Raw genomic sequence first — 25,344 nt, 5'->3', positions numbered from 1 at the left:
ATCTCTAATTTGTTCACAGAACGTTTTCCAAGAGAAACCGCTCAGGGAAGATAACCCCAGGTGCAAAGTGGTCCCTGGAGCTCCTACTGCAACCACTGCCTCCTAATAGCTTAGCTGGATGTCTCCGACACAACCTGTTCACTAAGGGAAGGAGAGGGCACCAGAGCAAAGCTCAAAGACTCTGGATCCACCTCTCTTTTCTGGCACCATCTGCCGGGGGTTCTCAGCCAAGCATCTCAGCTCCCTGTGCAGGACATGCAGTGGCTGCAGGGACCTGCTCCACTGCAGGAGCACCATGGCCAGCCACAGTGTGCCCAGGTCTGGTAACATTCACATGGCTCACATGATACAGTGCTTAAAATGCACACCCTGAGATATTCCTGTAGAATTACCAATCACTGTCTTCTGCAGGAGATAGAAACGGTTTCAGCACTTGAACATCAATTCCCTACAAATGTTCTTCTGAAAGAGTTCAAAATTTGACAATTTTTTGTCTTGATGTTGATTCTCCATAACACAATAACAGGACAATAATCAGTAAGAAATATCTATGCCAAAGACCTTAAAGTTTAACACAGGCAGTGACTGAAAAAAACCAAAACAAAACAAAATCTTCTTTTCATTAAACATATGGGGAAAAGAAGCACTGAGATGTTAAGCACTTCACAAAGCTCAACATGAAAATTACTTTTCCTGCCACAAAAGAGTCTGGTATCTCAAAATCCTTCCCATGTCACAGCAGAGCAAAACCAAGATCCTTTGAGAAGGCAGAAAGACATCAGTGTTATCCCTGCCCCAAACAGCTAAGACCACATTCAGGTTCTACCCCCAAAACAGATCCAAATCTTTGATCATAATCAAACAGAAGAGAATTTCACCTGGGACCTTCTCAGCAAATTCCCAGTCCCAGGAATTCTGTGTATAAGACATGTGCACACACGCTCATTCTCCCCAGGAACAGCATTCCTGCTGGGAACAGTGTAGTGTTATTCCAGTTTCAACACCCCCAGCCTTCCCGTTGAAAGCACAACTTGGCCATTTTCCAACTCTCTGTTCCAGTAACCCACCAAAGGTAGGGCAGAAAGGCTACCACAGAGCTGGAGTCACAGCCTGGAACCGCTAAATCCAGTCCAAGGCTTTAAAAATAGACTGTGCTTCTTTATTTTCCTTTTGAAGTCTCACTTTACATGTAATTGGAAAGCACTTGAAAGCATTTGAAAAGATTAGTTACCTGGACACCACTTCCTTTCCTCTACTGCTTTTAGAACACACATGAAGTATAAATGCAGCTTTGAAAAGACAAACATTTAAAAATGCATCCTGGAAGATGATATCAGATGGTATTCTCAAAGAGTACCTTATCAATATGCACAAAACAATTGTCTTTAAACAAAATAAACCAAACCAACAACAGAGAAAAAAAAAAAAAATCAATGAACCTGAATGAATAAAAGCTGATTCTTTAGAGGGAAACACTTGAACAGGCTTTAAAACATTCTTGTGACCAATAGTTTTTCTACATGCTACCTCTTCAGTCCAAGTATTATAAGCAATTGTTATTTAACTGCCTTTTCTTTTCTTTTTTTTTGGTAACAAAATATGATTTAGATGAGACAGGTATATTGGAAAAACTGGAAAATAAAACTATTTTGCTTTGAGCTCTGAGTATGAGTCAAGAACAGCTCATAACCAGACCTGTTTTGGGTCTGGGTACCTTCAGATCTGTAATGTTTATATATAGCACACTGCAGATGAAACATGAAATCAGAAATCCACATTGGAGACAAAAATTGTTTTTGAAAGCAAAGGTTTTCAAATCAGATCTCAACAGCTCCACAGAAGCAGCACACAGAAGTGCTTCAGACATCAAAGTGCCCTGGAAGCTTCCACCTTTCATCTGGTTTGCGTGCTGCCAGCTGACAAGCCAGTCCCGGTGACTTTCAAGAGATGTTCAGATAAAACACACAAAAATGGTGCAGGAAATGTTTATTCACTACAGAAATCACCTTGCAGCAGCGCTGCATTCAGGGAGCCTGGGCAGGTGCCGTGACATGGGGCTGTAACCAGCAGACTGTCCCGAGGAAATGACCCCTGGCACCTCAGTGCCCTTCCATCCCCGCAGGAAGGGCACATTCACCAGTGAGTGACGCAGCACTCGGTTATGTGATAAAAACAGAGTGGCAATTTATGCAAATATGAAAATACATATTTTCTTGAACAGAAGGGTCAAGACAAGGCTGCAGCTAATTGCCTGAAGAATTAGTCTCTCAAACTGGGGGTCAGCTCTGCTCCAAGAGAAACATCCGAAGGCCAATATTCACCGAGGCCAATTCTTATCTGTTTTCCTTGTTGGCCAACGCGTCATATAAAAAGCTTCTGCTTCAACACATTTCCATTTATATAATTTAACCATGTCCCAGCCTGCCATCAGAAGTTCAGCATACATTAATTTATGATTAGCTCCCATTACCAGCACAGTTAGGTCTCTGAGAAGAGGGCAAAAGTCTGTGACAAGGCTGACAAGGTGCCAGCAGGACACATAAAGGCGCTCCTGAAGACACAAGGGAGCCTCTTGCTCTCTCCTGTGGCTGCTGGGCCAGAACAGGCTCCCCAGGCAGCAGAAGATGATGGGGAGAACACAAGAGCCCAGCAGGGTACACAACTTTGCTCAAGACCACTTTAGACTGCCAAGTTATTTACCTGGCATTTGCCATAACTGCAGTGTAAAGGCCTAATTTAACTTTTTTCCCCTCACTCTGGAAAGATAAAGATGTTTCATCATGGAAAAAAAATGATATCCAAATTAAAAAAAAAAAAAAAAAAGTGGAGCGGTCATGGTGTGTGTATGCAGAGTGTTAAAAGCAGTGGCCCTGTCTCCCTTTACAGCTCACTGTGAACACAAACAGGAGTGGGGCTGTGGCACAGATCTGAACCAGCTCCTCCTCCTTTTTTCCAGATGCTTTGAAACCTTCACTTTTCAGGTCATACTGTCTTTTGCTAACAAAATTGAGCAATTTCTAATTAAAAATCAATTTTGTCACTTCACCTAACTTAAAAAAGAAGACTGTATGTCATTCTCTGATTTTTCTACCCAATTTATTTTTTTTTTCCAGGGAAACATGCACTGCAGCCTCTGAGTGTAGTTCTACTGAGGCCCTACACCCAGGTGTCTTCCACAGCACACACAGATTTTGTGCCCATATCATTTGTTCTCTGCAATAACTTCCCAGTGATGTGGATGAATATTAGTGTGGAGGGTAGCTATTTAAATAATGAGTAGAAGAGCAAAGTGTGTACAAATGCTTTAAAAGGCAACCATATTATACATGTATTAGTTTTTATAAATCTACCCCAAAACAGACTTCATAAGAAAGATCTTTCAGACACACCACTTTCTAGGCAATGACTTTATATATGCATAGTCATTTGTATTATAATTTCTAAGATGAAAAAAAAATAATACAAAGAATATTTCAATCATGGAGGAGCAATTACTCAAGCCCTTGAAAAAACAACTTGGAAAACACTCAAAATTATAATGAGTAGAAACAGCCTAAGCTCTAAGAAGTTTATCTGTGCCTCCTGCATACGTTCCCTCTCACACTTAAATCCCTTGAAAGGCAGACATACAAAATGGATTGCTGAGGTTTCCACAGAGCTCACAGTTTAATTCATCTCTCTCCAGCAGGAATCTCACACCACTGGTGTTTTGTTAATTTATCCTTTGGAAATGTAGCAGCTATTGAAGAGTGGACATAAACAAGACCTTACATCTGCACAGTTGCATGGGAGAGCTGCACTCTGAATAAAGGGCACTTACAAGAGCACTGCAGAGATTGCACCCTGAAGAATTGCAGGGAAAACATATCTAATCCCTCCCCTTGGTTTTCAAAGCCCAAATGTTGCAAAGTTGCCCAATTTATTATTAAAAATATTCTCTAGATGCAGGAAGGATGTGACCTGAAGCTGCAGGAATTTATGTACAGTGAAAGTGATTTCAGGTACAGGTTTCCGTATCACCTTTGCTGACCAAAGTTGGCACTTCCCACTAACTGCAATCCCAATGATTGTGATTAATTTTCTGGAAGACCACACAGTCCCCAGGAACAGTAAGGGCTGATCTTATCAGTCTTGCCACTGAGGTACAGGTCTCTGCCAGTTACCCAGCTATGCAGTCCAAAATATATGGGAACAAAGCAGCTTAAAAAATGAGCTCATCATTCTTTGCTGCCAGTCTCTCTTCCGCCCTCTGCTTGACCACCACAGCTGTAAAGTGAAGCTACAATCCACTACATTCCCTGCATTTTCCCAAGTGATGGGGTACCAGCTACCCCTGAGACACCACCAGCAGTGCAACTGGATAGCCAAAGATGACTGCAGCAGCTATGGTACAAACAGCCACTCATTGGTCCTGTCCCCAAGGCAGAGCTGTGCCAGACACACTCTTATCACACTGGGAACACATCCAGGGCAAGCTGGGTAAAGTCATCCAACACCCTCACCTCTTCATTGACTTAGATGCCTTTGTTCTGGCTGCTGGAAATATTATGCCCCAGCTACAGGGTTAAAAATAAACGTTTTCATCCTCAACTCCTTGTTCCCTTGAGAAAAACCACTCCAGAAAAGTCAGTACAGTCTCTGTGCAACCTTCCTGCCAGCCTTTCACTGCTGTTATTACCAACTAAGCTTCTTGTATGATCAGGGTTGTGCAACAATTAATTTTTTCACCCCACTTCCCAAAAGAAGCCTTCTATAGAAGAACTAAATTTTTGACAAGCTTAAATTAAAAGCTTCCTTCCAACAGGTGTAGGAGAACCACAAAAAAGTCAGCTTACATTTCCCATACATGTTAACAGCCGCTCTCACTGAAATAGGTTAGTGAACTGAAGTAGGTTTTGGTCCAGCTCCGATTTCTTAAGTATTCCAGGATTATGCCAGTGAATTGTGTTTTTGTGTAAATAATGCTGTCTTGCTTGAATTTGCAACCAGAGGATCTTCTGCTAATCTCTAGTTGAGTTTGGGGAGGCTGCTGCAAGGCCAGGCCTCTGGAAACCGTCCAATGAGACCACCCTCTTTAAAGCAGGAAGGCAAAGATGGGCAAACTTGCAAAATCTCTCCCCCATTTGTTATTTTGGAACAAGAGATATGTCAGCCAAAGCCTTTTCATCTTTTGCCTTGAAAGAACTTCAGAGCTAAAAACTGTTCCTCCCTGCTGGATCTCAAAGCTGAAGACAGCAGATTTCAGTACTTTCTAGGCTGGTTATATCTCAAATTGGAAAATAGCTGCTGTTTTCTTTTTCAGGAATTGCAAGACTGACATTTAAAAGAAGCCTCAGTGCACAATTAGTCAAGCACTCAACTATCAGGGTATGCCAAAATTAAGGCTTTGCACTTGCCCTCCAATCCACATCCCTCACCTCTGGGAGCCAGCATTACGCTGCTATTTACATAATCACAGAATTTCCCTAATACAGCTATATACTTTCCCCCATGCACCATCAAATTGTGTCTATGTTAGACATGCAAGTAAAAGTCATGTCAAGGACATCCCTAGATTCACAAATAGAAGGGAAGAGAGGGGGAGGAAAAAATTCTGAAATTTGAAGGATGGAAAGGATTACTTCTCTATTCTCACTTTTCTTTAAAAAAACCCCCACACAATGAAACCAACCAAACCAAGTAAACCCTTAAATTATAACCAGTAATTGGAAGAATAACATTTATCTAACTTCTGGTGGATATGATGGCTGAGTCAAAACTATTTAGTCAATATTTTGTATATCCGTCTGTATATACAGGTTGCTCTCCACATACACAAAATATTACTAAAATTAACCTGTAACCTGACAAGCATATTTTTCCTAATGCTATCTTTCTGTGTGAAAGAAAACAGAAAAAAAAAATAATTCTCAGTTCTCAGTGAGTCCATAAGCAGGGTGGGACTGATGAGCAGTGAGAGGCATTTCAGTGGTGCTGCTGTTTAATATCAAACCCCAGGGCAAAGTGGCAAAGGCAGCACGATTCAAACCAAGGAAGAAAGGGGATAAGTGCACACACACACACACAAGCAGGAGGGAGGGGAAAAGCAGCCTAATCAAAACTAACAGCAGGATTTCTGCTCACACTTCAAACCGAGAGAAGATAAAACCTTTCATTTTCAGTTCTTGAAAGCAAACCCCTGGAGTCCATGTGGAGAAGAGCTCTGCAAAGAACTATCAATCCTTTGAATTCAGTCATTTGCAGAAGAACTACCCTTTTTCCACCTCCCTGAACATTTTCCCACATTCTCAGTCATTTAGTTATTAGCACTACCATTACACACTTCCTGACCTTTCCTTTTATATGACAAACCCAAGCGACCCCTTCTGGAGCCTGAAGGTTCATTATCCATACTCATTTTAGATTATTTCCCATCCTCTCTCCCTGCTCCAATTTCAAGCTGTCTGTTGCTTGAACCACTTCTCTTGAAAAGCCTAGGTATTCAGCATCTTTTCCTCTTTTCACTGAAAGGCATGGGTACCTCCTGGCTTTAGGTTTTTCATTCTCCTCTGATGAAACCACTCCCCCCATTCCCAAAAATTTTTCCCTGATGCACATTTTCCTAATTTAGGGTCAGAATCACAGATGCCATTTAGGAACCTGAATTACACAGACAGGCTTCCAGTGAGACTTAGAGGAACACCCAAAAAGTCTGAACATCCCCTTGAAAGTCAGCAGGAAAACTTAAACCTGACATGTTGGCATACCACCAGGGCTGGATCAACATCCTAGAGGAAACAGTAACAAGGGTGTAAAATCCCAAAGCAAGCCCAGTACTAAGTCAGGATTCCTCAAACCTGCAGCAGAGCATTGCACTATTACAGAAGAACACAACCATAAGAGAAAGGTTTTCAAAACCAGGTTTTCCAAAGCTTGCTGGCACACTTCAACATGAAACACGGACAGGCTCTGTGTAAGCAACTTCTGCCAATGTTTGGCCAACTGCAATCTTAGTGTCTCAAAAAGAATCGTTGTCAGCAGCATTCCCAAATATCCCAAGCAGGGGTTCCCTAAATAGGAATGACCACTCACTTTCAACCCACCATTAAATCTTTAGCCTCTAAAACACTCTCAGTGTTTTAACAAGAACATATCCATCATATGGGGGGCAGGAAATTACACCAGACTTCCATACACTGCTGAAATTTGAAAATCAAAGTAGGAGCAAGAGCGTCTTCTGCAAGATGTATTACTTTCTGCGGGTATTTTTGAAGAAGATAGGATTAATTTCATGCTGTCTTGCATGATCAAGGGCAATGTGAGGATAATAATCAAATGTATTCTATTGCTAGCTGCCACAAGTGATAAATACAATGCATAATTAAACAAGCAGCACCTAGACTGCCTGGAGGAAACAATTATTTAGTGCTTTCATTAGGACACACTCATTTCTCTCGTTTTTTTAATGCATTCTCACATTTCAAAAAAATCAACCTTAGCTCTGTATAACACGAAATTCTATGAGCTCCTGTGGCTGCAGCTGCCCAGGAACTGCCCGCTGGAAACAGACATTGCTGGATGAGTGCCCACCTTGTGAGTACAGGAGGATCTGCATCTCCAGAAGAACACAAGTGAAGACCTGGACCAGGTTCTCCAGGCCCAGCAGCTCAAAGACCTCCCTCAGAGGGTAGTCAGAGAGTGGCAGCTCATTGGGCCCAGGTCTCTGGCAAATGATGGGCTCATAAACCCCGTAAAACTTGAGTGACCTCCCCGGGGGTGGCAGGGGCACCTCGTAGAGGATGTTGTGGATGTAGCTCTCCAGGGGCAGAGGTGGTGGCTGCTGGGAGGTCACTGCCTTGTAAAGCTGGATCAGGAACTTCTTGCAGGCTTGCATGAAGGGCAGAGGGGTGATGAGGCAGATGCACTTGGAGACGTAGAGCGTGTCCCTGCTGATGTCGTAGGAGTTGTAGCGCTGGAGCTTGGCGAGGGACGTGGCGTCGCCCTCGTCGATGCTGCTGGCCAGGGAGTCCATGCTGCAGGAGGAGGAGGCACAGACGCTGCTGTACTGCTCTGCATTGTGCATCTGGTACAGCGTCTGCATGGCTGTGCAGATCTGCTTGCTCGTGACCTCCTCGTAGAAGGTGAGCACAAAGCCGTACGTGCGGGAGCCATCCTCCCTGGTGATGATGAACGAGTGCAGCTGCGGGTCTCTGTTGTCCGCCTGCGTCCTGAAAGACAGCCCCTTGGGCATACACAGCTAAGAAAGGAGAAAAGAAACAGACAGAGTTACCTAAGACACAATTTTATTCTGCTGTCTTTGCTGTACAGGCACATTGTTTTTATCGGCTGCATCGCAACAAGCCATTTCCCTTTAGACATAAAAGGTATTCAAGAACAAACAACCTAAAACTGACGCTACTTCAGAGGGAGACATGACTGAAGAAAGGAAAGCACCCTCCAAAATAATACATCTATTAAGTCATTATGGCTCATTTTCATTACTTGCTGAAACTGTTTTCACTCCTGAACAGTCTTTGTGACATTTACTTAAGCATCATATAAAAATATCCAGTTTTGCTCTCATTTGCATATATAATGCCCACAGTACTCTAAAATCAGAAAGCCAAGGAAGCATCTTATACCACTGAATTTAAATTACATAGACTTCTTGGAATTCTTTGATCTTCCCTAATTTTCTGGGGGAAAAAAACAACAAACCAAACCCCAACTGGCTGGCAGCTATTACATTTACTTTCTTCTTGAAGTGCTACCAAATAGTTTAGACTGGAAAAAAGGAGGGGCACAGAGGGAAACATCCAAAATCTATGAAAGCCTCATTTTTGATTTACCACTCAGCAAAATCTCTTGCAGTGATTCTACTACACTGGGTGTTTCTCCAAAGCATGGTCCTAGTGATAAATCCAGGCATTTTTCCAGACATTCTTTGGGAATGCTATCAACCATCTAATACAAAGTAACAAACATCCAGCAAAACCTGTTTGAAACTTGCACACCAGCAGGAAATCACTCATGTTCAAGCTTAAATAAGTATATTTATAAACGAAGAACTATAGCTTTATTTGTACCACCTGAAGAAACAAAAGGAAAGAAGAGAAGGAAAACCTTCAAAGTGTTCCTTTTCAAAAAATGCAACAGTAGAATCCAATTTTACCACAGTATGAGAACCTAGACACAACTGAGTGCATCCCCTAATGCCTTGACCAGGAGTAAACTCCTCTGATGCTGGAAGAGGCCAGGAGAAATATAATTATATATTTTCAGGCATTGCTAACCTGAACTTAGCAGTGCACCTTGCAGAGACCATTCAACAGCCTGTAAAGCTGGGAATTAGGCAAGTGGTCCAGACTCCACAACTATCAGGCTATCAGGCCCCTAAATTATCTAGGACAGCTCTTATGTATTGCTCAAAAGGTAATGTGTAGGGAAACAAGTAGCCTGGAGTTGGCAGAAGAATTTAATTCGATTGATGGCCTTTGCTGACACAAACCATGAAATTGCAGCTTGAACTATTTCTGAAGAGCAGCCACATTTTTATTCAAGAGCTTTATAGTTTTTATTGAGGCATTAACAGCAGTGCCATGGTTAAGGCTTCTCCAGTAAAGAAGTAGTAAAAAATCCTTGTTTCACACTTTATTTAAATTTAATCTCCACAATAAATATCTCTCTTAACATCATTTTTGGCAAGCTTGCTTAATAAAAATTTATTTCTAGAATGTGGGCTTTCAATGGTGGCTCTAAGCCTTATCAAAGCCAACCACGCTGAAATCATAGGCTTAAATCTCAATGCTTATCAGAGAGTAATTTTTTTTCACTTGACAGAAAAATACCTGGACAGGCAAATTAGATATACTATTACAATCAGACACAGATAGGCATCAGGGAAATTCAGATCAGCTGCGACAGTTTCAGAAAGCTGCTTAAATAAATTTCTTCCAAGCCTTTATTATTCCCTTGTCCTTTATATACTGGGTGAACACACAAAGGGATGCCTGTCTATTAAGTTTCAGCCACAACTTGACACATGCAGAATATTGACTTTTCAAGACCCTGGCTGCAAACCTTGGCCCAGAGACTCCTGCTATTGTCAGACTTACAAGAGGACAGAGGAAAAAGCAGAGAGGAAAACAAGAAAATGGGAAGAACCAAGGTAGGAGGAATGACCAGGAGTCACTTAAGAAACTAAGATCAAAAGGAAGAGCCTGTAATCATTTTTCAGCAATGCAGAAAGCTTTGAATTTGCCGTTAATGCATGAAAACTTTCATCTTAGGGCCTTGGACATCAATCACTTCCCATCTCATCTGTGTCACACATGCCACAAGAGAGTGTTGGAGAGCAGCTTGGGATGTGCTAAGGGGGGGAAATTTTAGTCTGCTGGCGTGACTCTGGCCCACTAAAGCTGAGAACACAGTCAGTCACCTGCGTTGCATCTTTGTACAAACACTGAAAACTCTCCAAGATTACTGATCAAAGGATAGGATTTTGGTTTTCCAAGCACTTTACTATTTATATTTAAACGTATCCATCAGCAGAAAACCATGGAATTACACCATATTTGCAATAAGGCTTATAACCAAGATGGTTTGTAAAAACAAAAGGAAGCTGCACCAGGATAGATAAAAAGGTGTCACCTAATCCATAATTAATCTCTGGAAGTCCTGGGAAGGAGATACCCCTTCCCCAAGCACAGAGGCAGGACACACACCCCCCATAATCCCTCCCTCCTTCTTCTCCCAGCCATCATAATTTTCAGGCATTTCTGAACCAAAGATCCCCTCTGAAGCACTGCACACTAGCACTGGTTCACCTCTTCTCCACTGGATCTCTCTTTCACTTTTTAAGCCTCTATGTATTTCTCATGTTCACAACATGCCGTGGCAGCAAGCTCCATACCCAAACTGCTCCGTGGGAGAGGAGATGGAGAGAAAGATGCTTTTGTTTGTGTTAAAGCCTGCTCCTTCAAATTCCACCAAGGAACCTTTGATTCTTTTATTTCAGTACATGAGACATTAAACAGATAATGCTTCCCTGAGCTTCAGAAATACAGGCAAAGATTTATATACCTTGATGAATCAGAGGGCTAAAATAGGAAGCTCATATTCTAAAAATTTCTGTATCTCTCTACTGAGAACTTCATTTTGGTACAACACTTATTTGCAGAACGGCCGCGGAAGACAGTACGTGGGGTTAGGCAGGGATAATGACAAAAAGCAGCAGGAGGAAAGACACAATTCCCTATTAAAGAGAGCTCTGACACATACTTTGAAACAGACAGAAAACATGACTCTTTGGCAGCTTGATTGCTTGGGACTTCAGGGGGCTATTTTTAAAGCGACAGGATGGTTCCAGAAGGCAATTGAAATTCCTTAGGCATGCAGCAAAGCCAGAGTCCTCACAAGTAAACCTTCAAGGATTTATGCATTTTCTTCTCTGAGGAAAATTGCTTCTGGAAGCTCACATAAAGCAAACACATAGGCAGAATTAATGCAGCAAGGCAAGATCAGAAAGGCCAATAATTGCCTCAAGGGATTCTGTGGAGGTGGATATTACTTTAAATGATGTTTCAGATCAAAACAATAAACAAAAGATCATTTAAAAGATCATAAAATACTGCTGCTGTTAGTAAACGCTTTTTTTTTTTTCTCCAAGACACATTGCAAATGAAAGATGTGTTCAATGCAGCTCAGTTCAATTATTTTAATAGGTCTCTTGCTGGTTTTAGCATTCCATTTTTGTCCGATACTGTGATCACACTTCATGAATATTAGACATTCTCCACTGTAACGTGAGAGACAAATAACATAGCAATTCCAGCTGCTTTATTCCTGCTGCACACCCCTCATCACTCCATACTGGAACACCCCCAATGCAAAGGCAGAACTAAGAGGCACAAACAGCCTTGGCAGTTGAGCTATTACCATCTGAACTGCTGACAAAGCATTGCTAGGAGTCCTTCATGCCTTCTGTATAAGCAAAGTGATGCAGAGACCAGCCCAAGTACCACCCCAACTCCAGCAGTGCACATTTGGAAGCAGAAGACAGAAATCCCCAGCTGTCAGCAGGCAGAGGGGGTGACTGGGCTCATCTCTGCCTTTCTAGGCAAGTGCAGTGCCACAGTATCAGCTCTCTGTGTCACTGCTACTTCCAACTCCTGCGCTTTCATGTTAAATATCTGGCAGGATGCTAAAAATAAAACTTGTTGGAAATGGAGATGAACTCTAAATTTCTACATCTTCACGACTGCAGGGAAGCTCCAAATGCATTTCTGCATTTGTAAAAGCCAACTTAATCTGGGTTTTATGTATTCCTCACCTCTCTATCTGCTGGGTGAGTGCCAGGAGATTCTCCTGACTTCCCACTTGCACCATACAATGAGGTCAATTCTGTTTTGAAGCAGGTAATGTGCTGTCCTGACTTCCTCAAATGCAAAGCTCCTTTAACCTAGACTGGGGGAAGTTCCTCCCTAATTTTCCAATATTGAGTTAGACAAGTTTTTGAAAACAGCCAGAAGCAGAATATTGTGCAATGTTACTGTTACAACAATTGATTAGTTTTAAATTAAGAAACAAATGGCATTTTTTGTTCTGGGAAGCTCAAATACCAATAATCTGTTGTCTTTGTCAAGTTATGCTCTCAACAAGTACTTGGGTGATTTTGGAATCATCCTTTAATTACCAGCTCATCAGAAAAATTCCAGTCAATCACCAGTCTTTCAGTTGTCACTGCCCCGACTCCAAGAATTGTTTTTTCCTCCCTTCCCAGTCCATGGGACTCAGCCACACAGATGCTCACATCAAATGTAACTGAGAGGAAAGAGATGTACAGGAGATGTATTGGTGCAGAAGTGCCATTAGAAGTGATGACCCAGGAAAAGCTGTGGTTTAGATAAGTTCCAGCTTCTGCATAAAGATTCCTCTTTCCCTTGTCTGCAGAAGCAGAGTGTTGTGTACTGAAAAACCTCACATGGATATCAGAATCTTAAAAATTCCTTGGTTTGCCTCTTTCCTACCTAGGTGACCACACCCCTTCTCACCCAGTCCCTGGGATGGGTTTCATCACACACCACACTTAGAACTCTAACGAGGGAAACAGGGAAATGCAGCACTTTACTTTTGTTGTGCCTGGAAGTATTCTGTGTTTTCACAGTACCTCTTCCTCTACAGCTTTTCATGCAGCATGCCCAGTGAGCACTCTTAGTCCCAGCAGAAGCACCACAACCACAAGATCACAAGAACATCACAAGGGCTGGCTGTAAACAACCCAGGAACATCTCGAGAGCTGACACTGTCAGGTAACAACTTGAGAAGAGAGTTTCTCTCTACCTACCATGTTGACAGCATCCTGGTCAAAGGGGTTCCACTCGATGTTCTGAGGATAATGAGCCAAAACTTTGGACTTGAAGGTTCTTCTTAGGGGACTCTGGTCGAAATTCTCTCCTGCAACAAATGAAGAAATGATGACTCGAAACAGCAGTGAAGCTTCAGAGAGAGCTGGCTTGGGTTTTCTTTCTCTTCTTCTTTTTTTAGTGAAATCTGATAGACATTTTGACTCTCAACAGAGGTACTACTTTTAAAAGAGAAACAGAAAAGATTCCCATTCTGTCTGACCTTACCCTCCTTTCCACTAAATCTGACTGCAGTTGCAATACAGCTGCCAGTTTAGTATTTACAGAATGGAAATATACTGTCAAGAGAAAAGTCACTGCTGAAATTTTACAGAAAATGACTTTGCAATCAACTGGATTCTTGGCCTTCCCCCACAGCTTGAGTATCTGGAAATGACTTAGTCTCTGAAAGAGCACCTTCCCTCAAGTTTGTTAGAAGCTGCCTTTAAAATCAATAAAAAATATGAGCACCTCTTGGCTATTATGAATTATTAAAGCATTTGTTATAGATGACCTTTTTTATATTACAAATCCTGTGTGAAAATTAAACATTTATTTTTTTCTACATCAAATTTCAAGGACAGACTTTTTCCACACAAAGAATCCAGCAAGTGCAAAGAGGATGATTGGAATTAGACTTCAAGCAGAAATGCCTCCAGTTATCAGCATACAAATACTGTATTTAACAGTGATATTGTTAATGGAGTTCCCAGTAATATTGTTAATGGACTGGATTGTCTACAGCATGCAAAACAGTAATCAAAACAGGGAGCTCTTAACATCTATTAATTAAATGACTATCTATTACACTAGGACACTAAAGCAGCTCTTCCAACAGCACTCACATGCAAGTGAATTCTGAGAAGGGGTTTAAAATCTTTTCCTTCCCAAGTAATCTCTAAGATTTTATGGTATTGTTATTTTTATACAATACTTATTTTGAACACAGGATTTAGACATATTGCAGCATCATGATGGTGGAATCACAAGCCTTGGAAGTGTTCAAAAAGCACACGGATGTGGCATCTGGGGATATGTTTTAGTAGTAAAAAGGCAGTGTCAGGTTCAGTGGTTGGATTTGATTTTGAATCTATGAAGATTCTTCTCATGCTCAGTTACAAGCTCAGACAAGTGCACCAAGAACAGAGACCATTTCTCTATTTCAGAACTTAGAAGTAGAATAACCTCTTCTTTTGGTCCAAAAGTTCTTTGCAGAGCCATTAAAGGCACAGTGTCATTCACCAATTCCCAAAATTTCACAAAATAAAGATCCCACCAAGCAAAGCCAGCAAAAATTTTCTTTCCAGGTATGTAATTAGACATACTCAGCAACATTTTTAGCTCTTAGAATGAAACAGTAATTAATATGCTCGCGTAATCTAACAATTATGCATGAGGTTATTCCCCAATTAGATCTTCAATCATTCTCACATCTGACAGAGTTTACCTTACAACTGTGACTTGGCACAAAGGCAGGTATTTGATACTAAATTTATTTGGTTGCTTCTACTAAAAGTTAGAAGAGAATATCTGGATGACTTCATGAAGTTCTCCACCGCTAACAGTAAGTGACTGCTGAAGTTTAAATTTCTTTAAAGGTTTCCTTTCTCATGACAAAAAAAAACAGAAAAAGTTTTGGTTGTCAAGTATAAGAGTTGCTTTAAGAAATCCAGCTGCCCAAAACCAGCAGTTACAATGTCCCTGTAGGCTGACAACATGGATTCATTTTATCCAGGAAAGTAAATGGCACAAACAACTTACCTTTGTAGAATCTCTGCAGTGTTTGCATTTTACCACTCCAGTGGTTTAAGAAAAATATAAACTTAAAGTAAAACACACATGGAGAAAATACAATTCTCTCAATCAGTGATTGTGAGGGAAAAGAGAAGAGCCAAGACACCACACTGGAGTAAATCAACCTGTCATTTGCTTGAAAGGACATGACATTGCTCCCTCCATACAAAGCTGCCTCGTGGAAAGACAAGCCGAGTGAGCTTTCAGAGGAGATACACAAATTAGGAAAAAAACAGTAAAAGGATGTGACAGGAGCAGCCTGTGTATGAAGGTGAAAGGTCATAATTTGCCCAAACTAGCAGGAAACACCCCAACCCTCACCAAAACCAGATGGGAGGGCATGGACCATGCCAGCTCTGCACTGACAAGCAGCTGGAAGAGAAGCACAGGGAGCAGAATCCTCTTGGCAAACATGAGGGAAGGGATCTGGACTGAAGGGCACCTGGCATTATCAGCTCTCAGCCTTGGTAGTTCTGAACTGCTGAGTCACACGTGGCAGAGAGAATTTACTCAGCTGTTTTTCTGGATGAACAGTGAATTTTCATTAAAACACCCACGTGCTTTTAAGTGCTTCTTTGCTAACTTTCCAAACAGAATTGGCAAGGCACATTTAAAGTGAACAGGGTATTAAATGCAAATTGAATCCATTTGCTAAAATACTAATGGCCAGATAACAGTACTATGAATACGGACAAGAACATCGTATTTGATGTGTGCTGCCCATGCAAACAGCACAACTTACTGAGACAGCTGCCTCTCAGAGGCAAAGTAAAAAACTGTGTTTGAATTGAATCCCTTTGCTTTCAGGATATTAAAAAAAAATCAAGTACTTTTAAAAATTGTGTGAAACATGTCAGATTCAGCTTCCATTTCATTTGGATATTACATCCTGTTAATGGTACTCAAACAACTTGTGCCTTCCTTTAAGAGGCTGGCTTTTAAAGGGACATTTCATTTCAAATTAAAAGCAAATGGTGAAGCGATGGATGCTAGATCAAGAAAAAACTGTGCTAATTTCATTTCAAAACAAAAAGATTGCTTAAAATTAGAAAACAAGCCTGATACATGTTTTGGATGAAGGATACAATTATTAGGGAAATGCAGCTACAGTCATGAAGTTGTTAATCATGATGACTTTCATAAGAGTGGTCCTATGTAAAAATTTAGCCATCTTCAGGTTTAAATAGATGTGTTCCAATTAATTGTCACAAGTGACAGCGGCATCCTCAGCTTTGTACCAAATAGGCAGAGGCATCCTCCACCCACACTCTCTGGTCCAGGGAATGCAAGTTATCTGTCACTCCTTCCAAGCTCTGGAACGTAGACAGGAATGCTTGTGACTACAGAAACAAAAATATCTTTTATTCCTTTAGAGGAATGTACAGGGAGCACAACTATGCACAGTGCTAGTGGTGACCACCTCTGTGATAGCTTCCTCTAATTAAAAGTGCTCAGCACACCCAGCTATGTCCTCTCCCTGCAGATGGAATTTTGTTAAGCATATTAAATAACAGGATGACCCTGCATGAGAAGCAAATAATACACAATGTGTGAATGAGAAAACAATGTGGGCACAGGAATAACAGTGCTTGGGCTGGGCAGCAAGCAAGCTATTAATTGTCAGGCTCAGGAACTGGTTAGTCAATGCAGAAACTGCTCTGCTGCTTTTCTTCCATGCCTCCCCAGGATGCCAAGGCGGCAGTGGGAGGCTGATCAGAGTTCAAAGACATCAACTCCAAGTTCTTATTTCTGAGCTCACATTCTCATAATCTCAAAACAGAGGATAGAGATGATATGAAAGGGAGGACTGGGACAAGGCAGGCAAAACAGTTTTCATTCCAAAGTTTTAAAATCTGAGTTGTCTGTGAGATGGTAGTGGATTTTAGGGGGCTGGGGAGGAGGGCAGTGTCTAACCTGCCTTTTGTTTGACAATATGTAAAGGAATTAATGGATCATATTTAAGCAGGAAACACTAGGGGGATGTGTACCCTATCAATACATCTAAATTATTTGGAATTTTTTGGGGAGTATGTGCCTATGTGAACCTCACCAGTATTGCTATTTAAATCTAGACTGCAAAATAAGGTTCCTTGAGGTGTCAGGAAACTTTGTGTTTCTGCAGCAGAAATTGGTGGAGCTGAACCTTCCAGACCCTTCTATTCACAAATCCACATAACTAAGCCTCGTTAGATTTCTGGATAAGTATCCTCTAAAATGGCCTCATGCAAGATATTGTTTAGTCTATTAAGCACAGAGACCTAGCACAGTCTCCTCTCCATCAATATACTGACATCAATAGTGGGATTTTGCTGGAGAACCACATCTGCCAAGAGAGCTTCAAGAAATAGAACAAAATTTTCCAAATATTGATTTAAATTAGGCAAAAGAATGAAAAAGTCCCAGAGTTTTGGTTCTGATTTGGATCTGTGATCTTTAATTTGATTCAAGAGGAGTTAGAAGACTGAAAATAAAGAAATAGAGAGGTCCTGATGACTGTTTTATCCTTAACCCCTCTTTACCTGAGGTTTTGTCTGCAGTGTCTGAGCTCTTGCCATGGAGATCTGCTTGCAGATATTGGTACAAGACTACACAACATAACAAACAGAAATAAAAAAAAAAAAAAAGCAAATATGAACAAAATGAAAAGATATACAATGTACTGGGGAAGGGAAAAGATATGAAGCAGACATTAAATATTCCCCCTTGCAATCTCTCTTCCCCCCACTACTGCCAAAGGGTAAATCCACACGATAAATAAAACCTTCCAGGACTGGATTACTGGAGGTGTTGAATGCAATGACAGACATGGTAGAAATACTTGTCAAAATTAGTAACAAGATTAAATTCTCAAGTACTTCAAACAACACGCTGCTTTACAGCTTCCCTATTATGAAAGACATCTTTGTTCACATATCGAGCCCTTCCAGAGCCTGAGAAACTCAGGGGAAAAAACACATCAGCTAGTGTTGAAGGGAAAAAACCCTTCAGCAAGTGTTGAACTAAACCCAAGGAGTTTCATTTAGTAGAATACTGTTAGCTACGTTGTTACACCTTCAATCCTGTACCACATGCCATTTTCAGGATTTACTGAAGTTACCTAATAGCTCTATTCATCATTTCTGTCTCATAACTGGGTGTTTTTAGACTAAAATTTGAATAAATAAGCTATGTTTAGAACTTGAATGAACAATTTTAACATCTTCCAGCAACAGCTACCACTTCTAAAGGAAGAGCTTCCTGCTAGCATGTCTAACTGAGGCTAACTCCAACTGGTCTGCTCATCTCCTGCAGACCAACAAAAATGTTTCCACAGATGCCTTGGTATTTCTTTGTCAAAAAAAGTCACATTCTCACACTACACAAAAGCATTACACAACCCTCCTCTAGTTAAACCTCTTTTTATAGAGCTGGCACCTATGCTAAAGCTGCAATACCAGTGACCTCTCTGGTGATTCACTCTAGGTGTAAAGTCAGAGTAGTTCCGCTACAGCCTCCTACTTGAGCTGCTAATCCAGACATCAGCTCAGAGGACACAGACAGCTTTGCCAAGGCCAGATTTTCTGGGAAGGCAACCCTCAGCAGTGGGCACAGGAGGTCTTTCAACAGAGATTTTCAGATGTGAATTTGTATTTTAGGATAATTTCTTCTTTTCTTTAGGAGGCACCTGAAGATAGCCCACATTCAAACCTGCAGGATGATGTTTTTCCACCCAATGTGTCTGAAGTTATTTCACTCTATTTTTGAGCTGCTTGAACTAAAAAGTTGCATAAGTATTAAACTAAAGGAAACAAAACAATTGTCAAAACTAGAGATGCCTCTTGCTAATGACCCATATCCACACTACCTTTACAAGTCTCTCTGCTAGGCTGTCCTTTCAGCTCTCCCCTAAAGATCATATTTTAATTCAAAGAGAATTTGGCACTGAGCTTCCACAGAGGTAGCCACCACCTCTGCAATAGGAAGAGTGAAAAGGAGCAACCCATTGAACAATGCATAACCAGATGCTGCAGGACAGGTGCTGGTTTGATGCCCATTTCAGTACTTTGACCATTTATTATCATCATCAATCACACAGCTAAACTGTCACAGAAGTTACATAAAAACTCCTGCACAGGAAGTCAAATTGACAACAGTGATACAAATACAGAGTTATGGACACTCCCCTGTGTTGTGGAGCCTAATTCTTGATACAAACACAATGTAATGAAACACTATTATTGCTACAAACTGCACTTGGAAAAGGTGCAGTACTTAAAAAATTCTATTAAAAAGGAGATTTGCTGTCCCAAGTCCCAGCTGCCATGAGAGCACAGACATGTGACTACATTAGTAAGTATGAATTAAACCCTCCATTTTACATCAAAATTGCATTATAATCTTTTCAAATACAAAAAATTAAATTATGTCAGTTTGGGTGATTCTTTTTGCAGTGGAGCAGGTGGAATTTAAGAAACAGGTACCCAAGGCATAGTGCTCCTACACAATTACCTCGGAGTCTGTCTCCAAAGGCTGAAGGCATTAGCAGGTAACAGTGGAGCAGGTACAAAACCAGACCTGTACTTATAAATACAGGGAATTATTTATACTCCAAGCTTTTATTTTCTCTAGAAATCAAAGTGTGGAATTCACTCATATTATTCATACTGCCTTTACAAGTATGGACTCCCAAACTAGGGAAAAGATGCCCCAGAAATCCTTGGCCTATCCTGTTCACATGCAAGTAGCATATTTTCTTTTCAGTTGCACGTTTATATTCAAACCTGCCGTATTTTTTTAACAATTGATATGGAATGAATGAGCACTTTTACTAATAGAGAAAACAATCTGAGTGACAATTAAAAGTTCATTTAAATTGAAGGTTCATACATAATTATTCTTAAACAGCTTGCTAAGTCTTTGTTTAGTTACACAGGCCATGAGCAAGGTATTTAACCATATGAAATTGAAGAGCTTGAAATGCAGCTCTCAGCTCCCAAAAAGAACATTAATGATGGCAAAGTGACAAAAGTTCAAGCAGGAGCAAGACACCAGCTTGGGTCCTTAAACACAGCAGGATGCTAAAGCCTGTCCACCAAGGGGATGCCTGGTTTTGGAGCCACAGGCACCTGACTATTGCAGTCTTGGGCTTAGCTGCAAAGAAAACGAAGGCATTTTAGATGCCACCACATTCCCTGTGAAGCCTGAACAGCTTCCTACCCACTGCAATGCCAGTTTCCCAATCCTGTCACATGTGCTCACCTCCCTCCACGGACAGAACACAGGATGAGGTGCCCTGTGTTACTCAGGCCTTTTGCACAGCACATCTTTCATGCTTGTGCTTTCTCCTTATTTACAGGCGCAGGTTCAAGTTCAAATGCATCTAATTTCTGTGTTAGAATATGATGTTGCATTCTCAGACTGATTTTGGAACTAGTCTCACCAATATGATTTCTGACTCCAAACAGGTTTTGTTCTCTACTCCACTGTGACAGAGGTAGTACCAGAGTTTTATCTCAAGATCCCCTTTGTTACAGTTGTCATTTCTAGAGAAAAGAAAAGAATAAAAAACCCACCAAAATCCACAAACAAGTAGAACCTGTCATCCTAAAAACCCCTGTACTACTGCTGTTAAGGTTTGTGTGCAACAATGCAGGAAGGAAAGGGAAGTTTTTCAGTAAGTTTTGCTTTGGGGCTTTTTTTAAGACAGGAACAAACAGCTTTATTTTTATAATTCCAGTCCATTCAGTTACATTTAAACTAGGCTGTATTAAGTTAGGGGTTTTTTTAAACCACTCTGCAATGCACATACTATCATGCACCTGGTATTAATCTCCACTCATCAGGATGGCAAGTTTCAGGTGTTTATTTTTTACTTTAAGTCAGAAGCAATTTCACCAAAGCTGCATTTATATAACATCTCCTGCCATTTTAATTAAGCTCAGCTCGCAAATCAGTACAAGAAAAGAAAGAAGTTTAATTTGACCTGGACCATTGTCAGCACTAAACAACTTTGACATCATCAGAGCACGAAGATGTCCACACTGCAACTCGAATACCCAGCTAAACCCAGGGATTTAGCTTTCCTTTTACCCACCTCACACACGTTTGAGGCCTCAGTTCCCTGGTCTCAGCCGTGTCACACTGTGATTTCTCCCTGTTAAAGGAAGCCCTTCCTTGCTGATGTTGCCAAGAGCTATCCCTTGATGTGCTGAGCCACACAGAAGATGCAAGGGACTCGTGGTTGGTTTTTACTTAGTTGGCACCAGAAGGAAGCTATCCCCAGTTTCTGAGAAGATTCTTCTTCCAACAAGCAAAGTCCATAACCCAAACACTGGCACTCAAGATGGATACTTCAAACACCCTGAGAAAGGACAGCCTCTTGGCAGCCCTTTGAAGAGCTGGCCCACACCTGTGAGGTTTACACAGTTGGTTTTCTCTGTGGGGCAAAAGGAGGATTTAGAAAGATGGGCCCAGAAGTGGCTCCCCACTGCAGTGAGTTATTCTTTAGCACACGCTTTACAAGCACAGGGTTACAAGAAGGCAACTGTCACCTGCCAAAGGCTGCAGCTGCTAAGCTTTATGAAAACTTAGCTAATGTGTGGTCTTGATGAGAAAAGGGTCAAGCAAAGAAAGAACTTTGCTTCTTGCAGCCAACAAAGCTCTTTCATTGGCATAAAGTAGAAGCACTCCCTTGTGTAGCACGAACTTTGTTAAGGGAGTTTTGAGCAACTGCTGCGTAAGTTGCTGCCAATAAGGAATTGTCCCTATGACAGTCTCCAAGAGCCAGTCTTCTGCCAGTTTTCAACAAATGAATCCTTTTAGAAGAAAGGACAAAAAAACCCTTCTGCACACTGGAAAGTCACAAGAGCCCTAAGGCAAGGCTTGAAATTACCAGAGCTTCGGGATGGAGCAGGGTGGTAAGCAGGAATGAAGCTGCAGAGAGACAAAAATGCGCTACCCACACAGCCATATTCCTCCTTAAAAGCTGATACTTCCACTTAAGAGCTACCTGAAAACCATTTCAATTTGCAGATTGCTCTCAGCTGCTTCAACCCAGCTGTACCACAGTAACTGGAGATCAGCATATTGCTGCAAATGCTTCAGAAGTGGGCAAAGCTGTCACCAAAGTACTGAAGAATTTATACACCATGCTGGATGATGCAGTTATTATTAGCTTTGGCGGGGGGGGGTGGAAATGGAGTTTTGTCAACTAGAAGTGTCAGAACGTTGTTAAAATGGAAAAGTATCACCTTGAAAGAAAGATCAGTTGTAACTACTCCATGAACATCTCTACAGGTGTTGGACAGCACCAGCTTCATTTACAGTCTGAAGAATGCCAGTGAGTTTACAGAAGGGATCATTAAGTGCATCAGTGCACAGTAATTGTGCATGTAAGCCACGTGAAGAATATTCTTTACACTTGTGTAAACCTTAAGTAAATCATTACTAGTTAGATTAGTAAGATACAGCTTTAGGTTTTATTCATTGCAGCAGAGCTCTATTTCAGACCAGGCATAAATCCCCAGATTTATGCTTTATCACTCCTGCCAGTTTTGTGGCCAGTTTCCAAGTTTACTGAAAATACCTAAAGCTGACACCAGGACCCAATCACCAGGCCACTGTAAAGTTTCAGGATTCAAATCTAAAGGCCTAGGCAAACATTAATTTCTGGATCCAAACTAGATTCCAGGTGGGAAACTCAAATCACAGCATCATTTCTACCATGCCTCTAGATTTAGTTCAGATCCCTACAAAGGCTGCCAGAAACAAAATCCTTTGGCTTCCCTTAATGCCTTGAGGAGGGCTAAAGGATCTGTGGAAAGAAGGATCTCACTTGAAAAAGACAAAAAAGTAACTGTCCTGGGTACAGCTCACAAATGCCCATGCTCCTCAGATTCTTTCTTCCCCTGTCCCACTTGTCCTCACAGACATCTGGAAATGAAGGCAATTCTGCAAGTGCAGTCCTGACCCTTGTGCCTCAAAAGCACTGTTTCAAGGCTTCTACCAGATTTCCTCTCGGGTGTCTTTTGAGGTTGCTTGTTCTCCCAACAACACAGCTTTAAATCCCAGGATACACCTTCCACTGCCATCAAGAAGATCTCTTAGAGAGCACAGAAAAGTGCAAAAGGCTCTAAATCGTGCAAGTCTCTCCTTTGCCAAAGCCCAGCAATGAAAACCAGTGTCTCAGCCGCTCTCTCCTCACATTTCTACAGCCACTCCAGTGTAAAACTCCTCTATCAGTAGATATCCATTTAAGAATGGCATGATTCAGGAATGTTTTTAGACCCTAAAGGCAAAAAGACTCATGAGAGCCACTAAAGGGACCAGGGAGCAATTCCTAGCCTCGAACTGGGTTGAAGAGAGCCAGTGGGATCCTAAAAGAGGAGAGATGCAAAGAAAGGAGAGTAAAAAACTGAAGTCCACTTTCAACCAAAGTGCATGTCTTACCTATTATTCAGTGCCCTGTTAGTAGAGATGAAAGCACCAGAGAGCAGAGATCTAAATAAACCTAAAATTACTTGGCGTTTAAGCAAATGTTTCCTCTTCACCACTAATCCACTAATCTTTTGGTGCCTGGATCCCAGGTTGATTGGCATGCTAAAAATACATAGGTAGAAGGCACGTAATTGCTGCTCTAATTTTTACATAAGCATGAGCTGTCACCAACTGCAGATCTACTTGAAAACCAAGGCTTTTAGAGCCACCTCAAACAGACACTAGAACCCTCCTGGCCACTGCACACAACTCCTGTTATTTCTACATGACATATGTTATAGTATTTTACACCTTCTGTTGGCATAAAGTGGAATTTTATAGAGTTAAATAAAATGCTTCACGTAATGAGGCAAACCATACCACGCTGTTTTGGAGCCTCAGTAGCTGTTACAACATTTCACATTAGAAACGGAGCATTTCACACTGAGCAGATTGAGGCTGGATTAGGAACAGACCATAGCTGAACACACTTTAGTACCTCTGGTCTCTGTGAGTGTACAAACATCTGGAAGGTCTAATAAATGCAAGGAAATATATGCAAGAGGAGAGAGAAATAACACAATGTACAGATGTAGCAACACAACTGAAAACAGTGGTGTCTTGGTGTGACAATGTAGGACAGCTAAATCATCCTCTTGTGAAAAGAACAAGAGCATTGTCATTTTGCTTGGGAAAAGTTGTCATTCCTTCCAACTAAGGCAGAAGAGAGTAATTTTGGGGGCTTAAGGGTGGGTTTTGATAGTCCCCACTCAACATTCCCTATAAAACATAAGCCCACCAACTCAAGATCATCATTCTGTGTAAGAAAGAGCACACATGCGGTGTATTATTCAAAGCCATACACATGTGCACACTCCCTCTCCCACAATGAGAGGGGACTGTCAGGAACACTCTGCTCCAGGATAAAAGCTGCCCCCTGCACCTGGGGTTCTTTCCACAAAATGGCCTGAGCAACAATAGGGACACTTCTCAAACCTGGACACCAGCTGGCTCCTAATTCCCCACAGCGATGCAGCAGCATCAGGAGTCCCTGCATTGCTCCTGTGGGGTTCAAATTCCCATCTCAAATCAGGCAGGATACACACATGTCAGATTAAAGAGACACAGGCATTTGCATACCTCTTCAGAGTTTGACAGGTTTGTGGCAGTTTATTCTGCAACCTGCAGAATACACCAGGAGCATCCCCGATGGATGCATTCCCAATGCAAAGGTTAACAGGTCTGTGTGCATTGCATTAAATATTTACATTAAAGAAACCTTTTTTCTATATATATATATATTTAAATTGGAAGCACACACAAGAAGAAAGACCCTAACTAAAAAGTATTTGTGACAACAAATGACACAGATTTCAGCAGTTACACAGACATTAGCAATAAGCTAAGCAGGGGATACCTGAGCACAAGTATTACTGGATATTTGCTAAAATAAACACTGTGGTTTTACTACCAGGATGAAAAAATACTTTCTTGTTGAGGACTGTAAGATGATTTTCACTAATATTAGATTACCAGAGACTATAATGAATATTTTAAGGGCTTCACATGTATACAGGCCACCAGTCCAATGGGGCTGCTCTCCAAGTGGTCACAAGACCAAGCGGTGCATGTGGGGAACAGAATTCTCCTTTGAAATCAAAACCACTATGCATGCATGAGATTAAAGGAATCTGAGCACTCACACACATCCTAC

The 25,344-nt window shown here is 41.3% G+C and overlaps 1 protein-coding gene across 4 annotated transcripts in view; it reads right to left on the bottom strand.

Moving 5' to 3' along the window:
- Positions 1 to 25,344, bottom strand: part of DENND5B (DENN domain containing 5B) — a 103,712-nt gene that overhangs the window by 42,446 nt on the left and 35,922 nt on the right. The window contains exons 2-4 of one of the 4 annotated variants that reach the window (XM_014256892.2): positions 17,696 to 17,761; positions 13,325 to 13,434; positions 7,570 to 8,236 (exon numbers count right to left, since the gene is read on the bottom strand). In XM_014256892.2, coding sequence (XP_014112367.1) covers positions 7,570 to 8,236; positions 13,325 to 13,434; positions 17,696 to 17,761 — 843 coding nt within the window. Of the gene's footprint in view, positions 1 to 7,569; positions 8,237 to 13,324; positions 13,435 to 17,695; positions 17,762 to 21,249; positions 21,575 to 22,047; positions 22,067 to 25,344 lie in introns of those variants that run through there. The other 3 variants (XM_088054872.1, XM_088054871.1, XM_005527901.3) reach the window with 3 other exon arrangements.

The sequence above is a fragment of the Pseudopodoces humilis genome, chromosome 5 (genome assembly GCF_049639895.1).
Source record: "Pseudopodoces humilis isolate 2021_Gansu_Grassland_sample_001 chromosome 5, ASM4963989v1, whole genome shotgun sequence".
In the NCBI taxonomy this organism is placed as follows: domain Eukaryota; kingdom Metazoa; phylum Chordata; class Aves; order Passeriformes; family Paridae; genus Pseudopodoces; species Pseudopodoces humilis.
The sequence above is the reverse complement of the archived record's forward strand: the minus strand, read 5'-3'. Positions and strand labels throughout refer to the sequence as shown.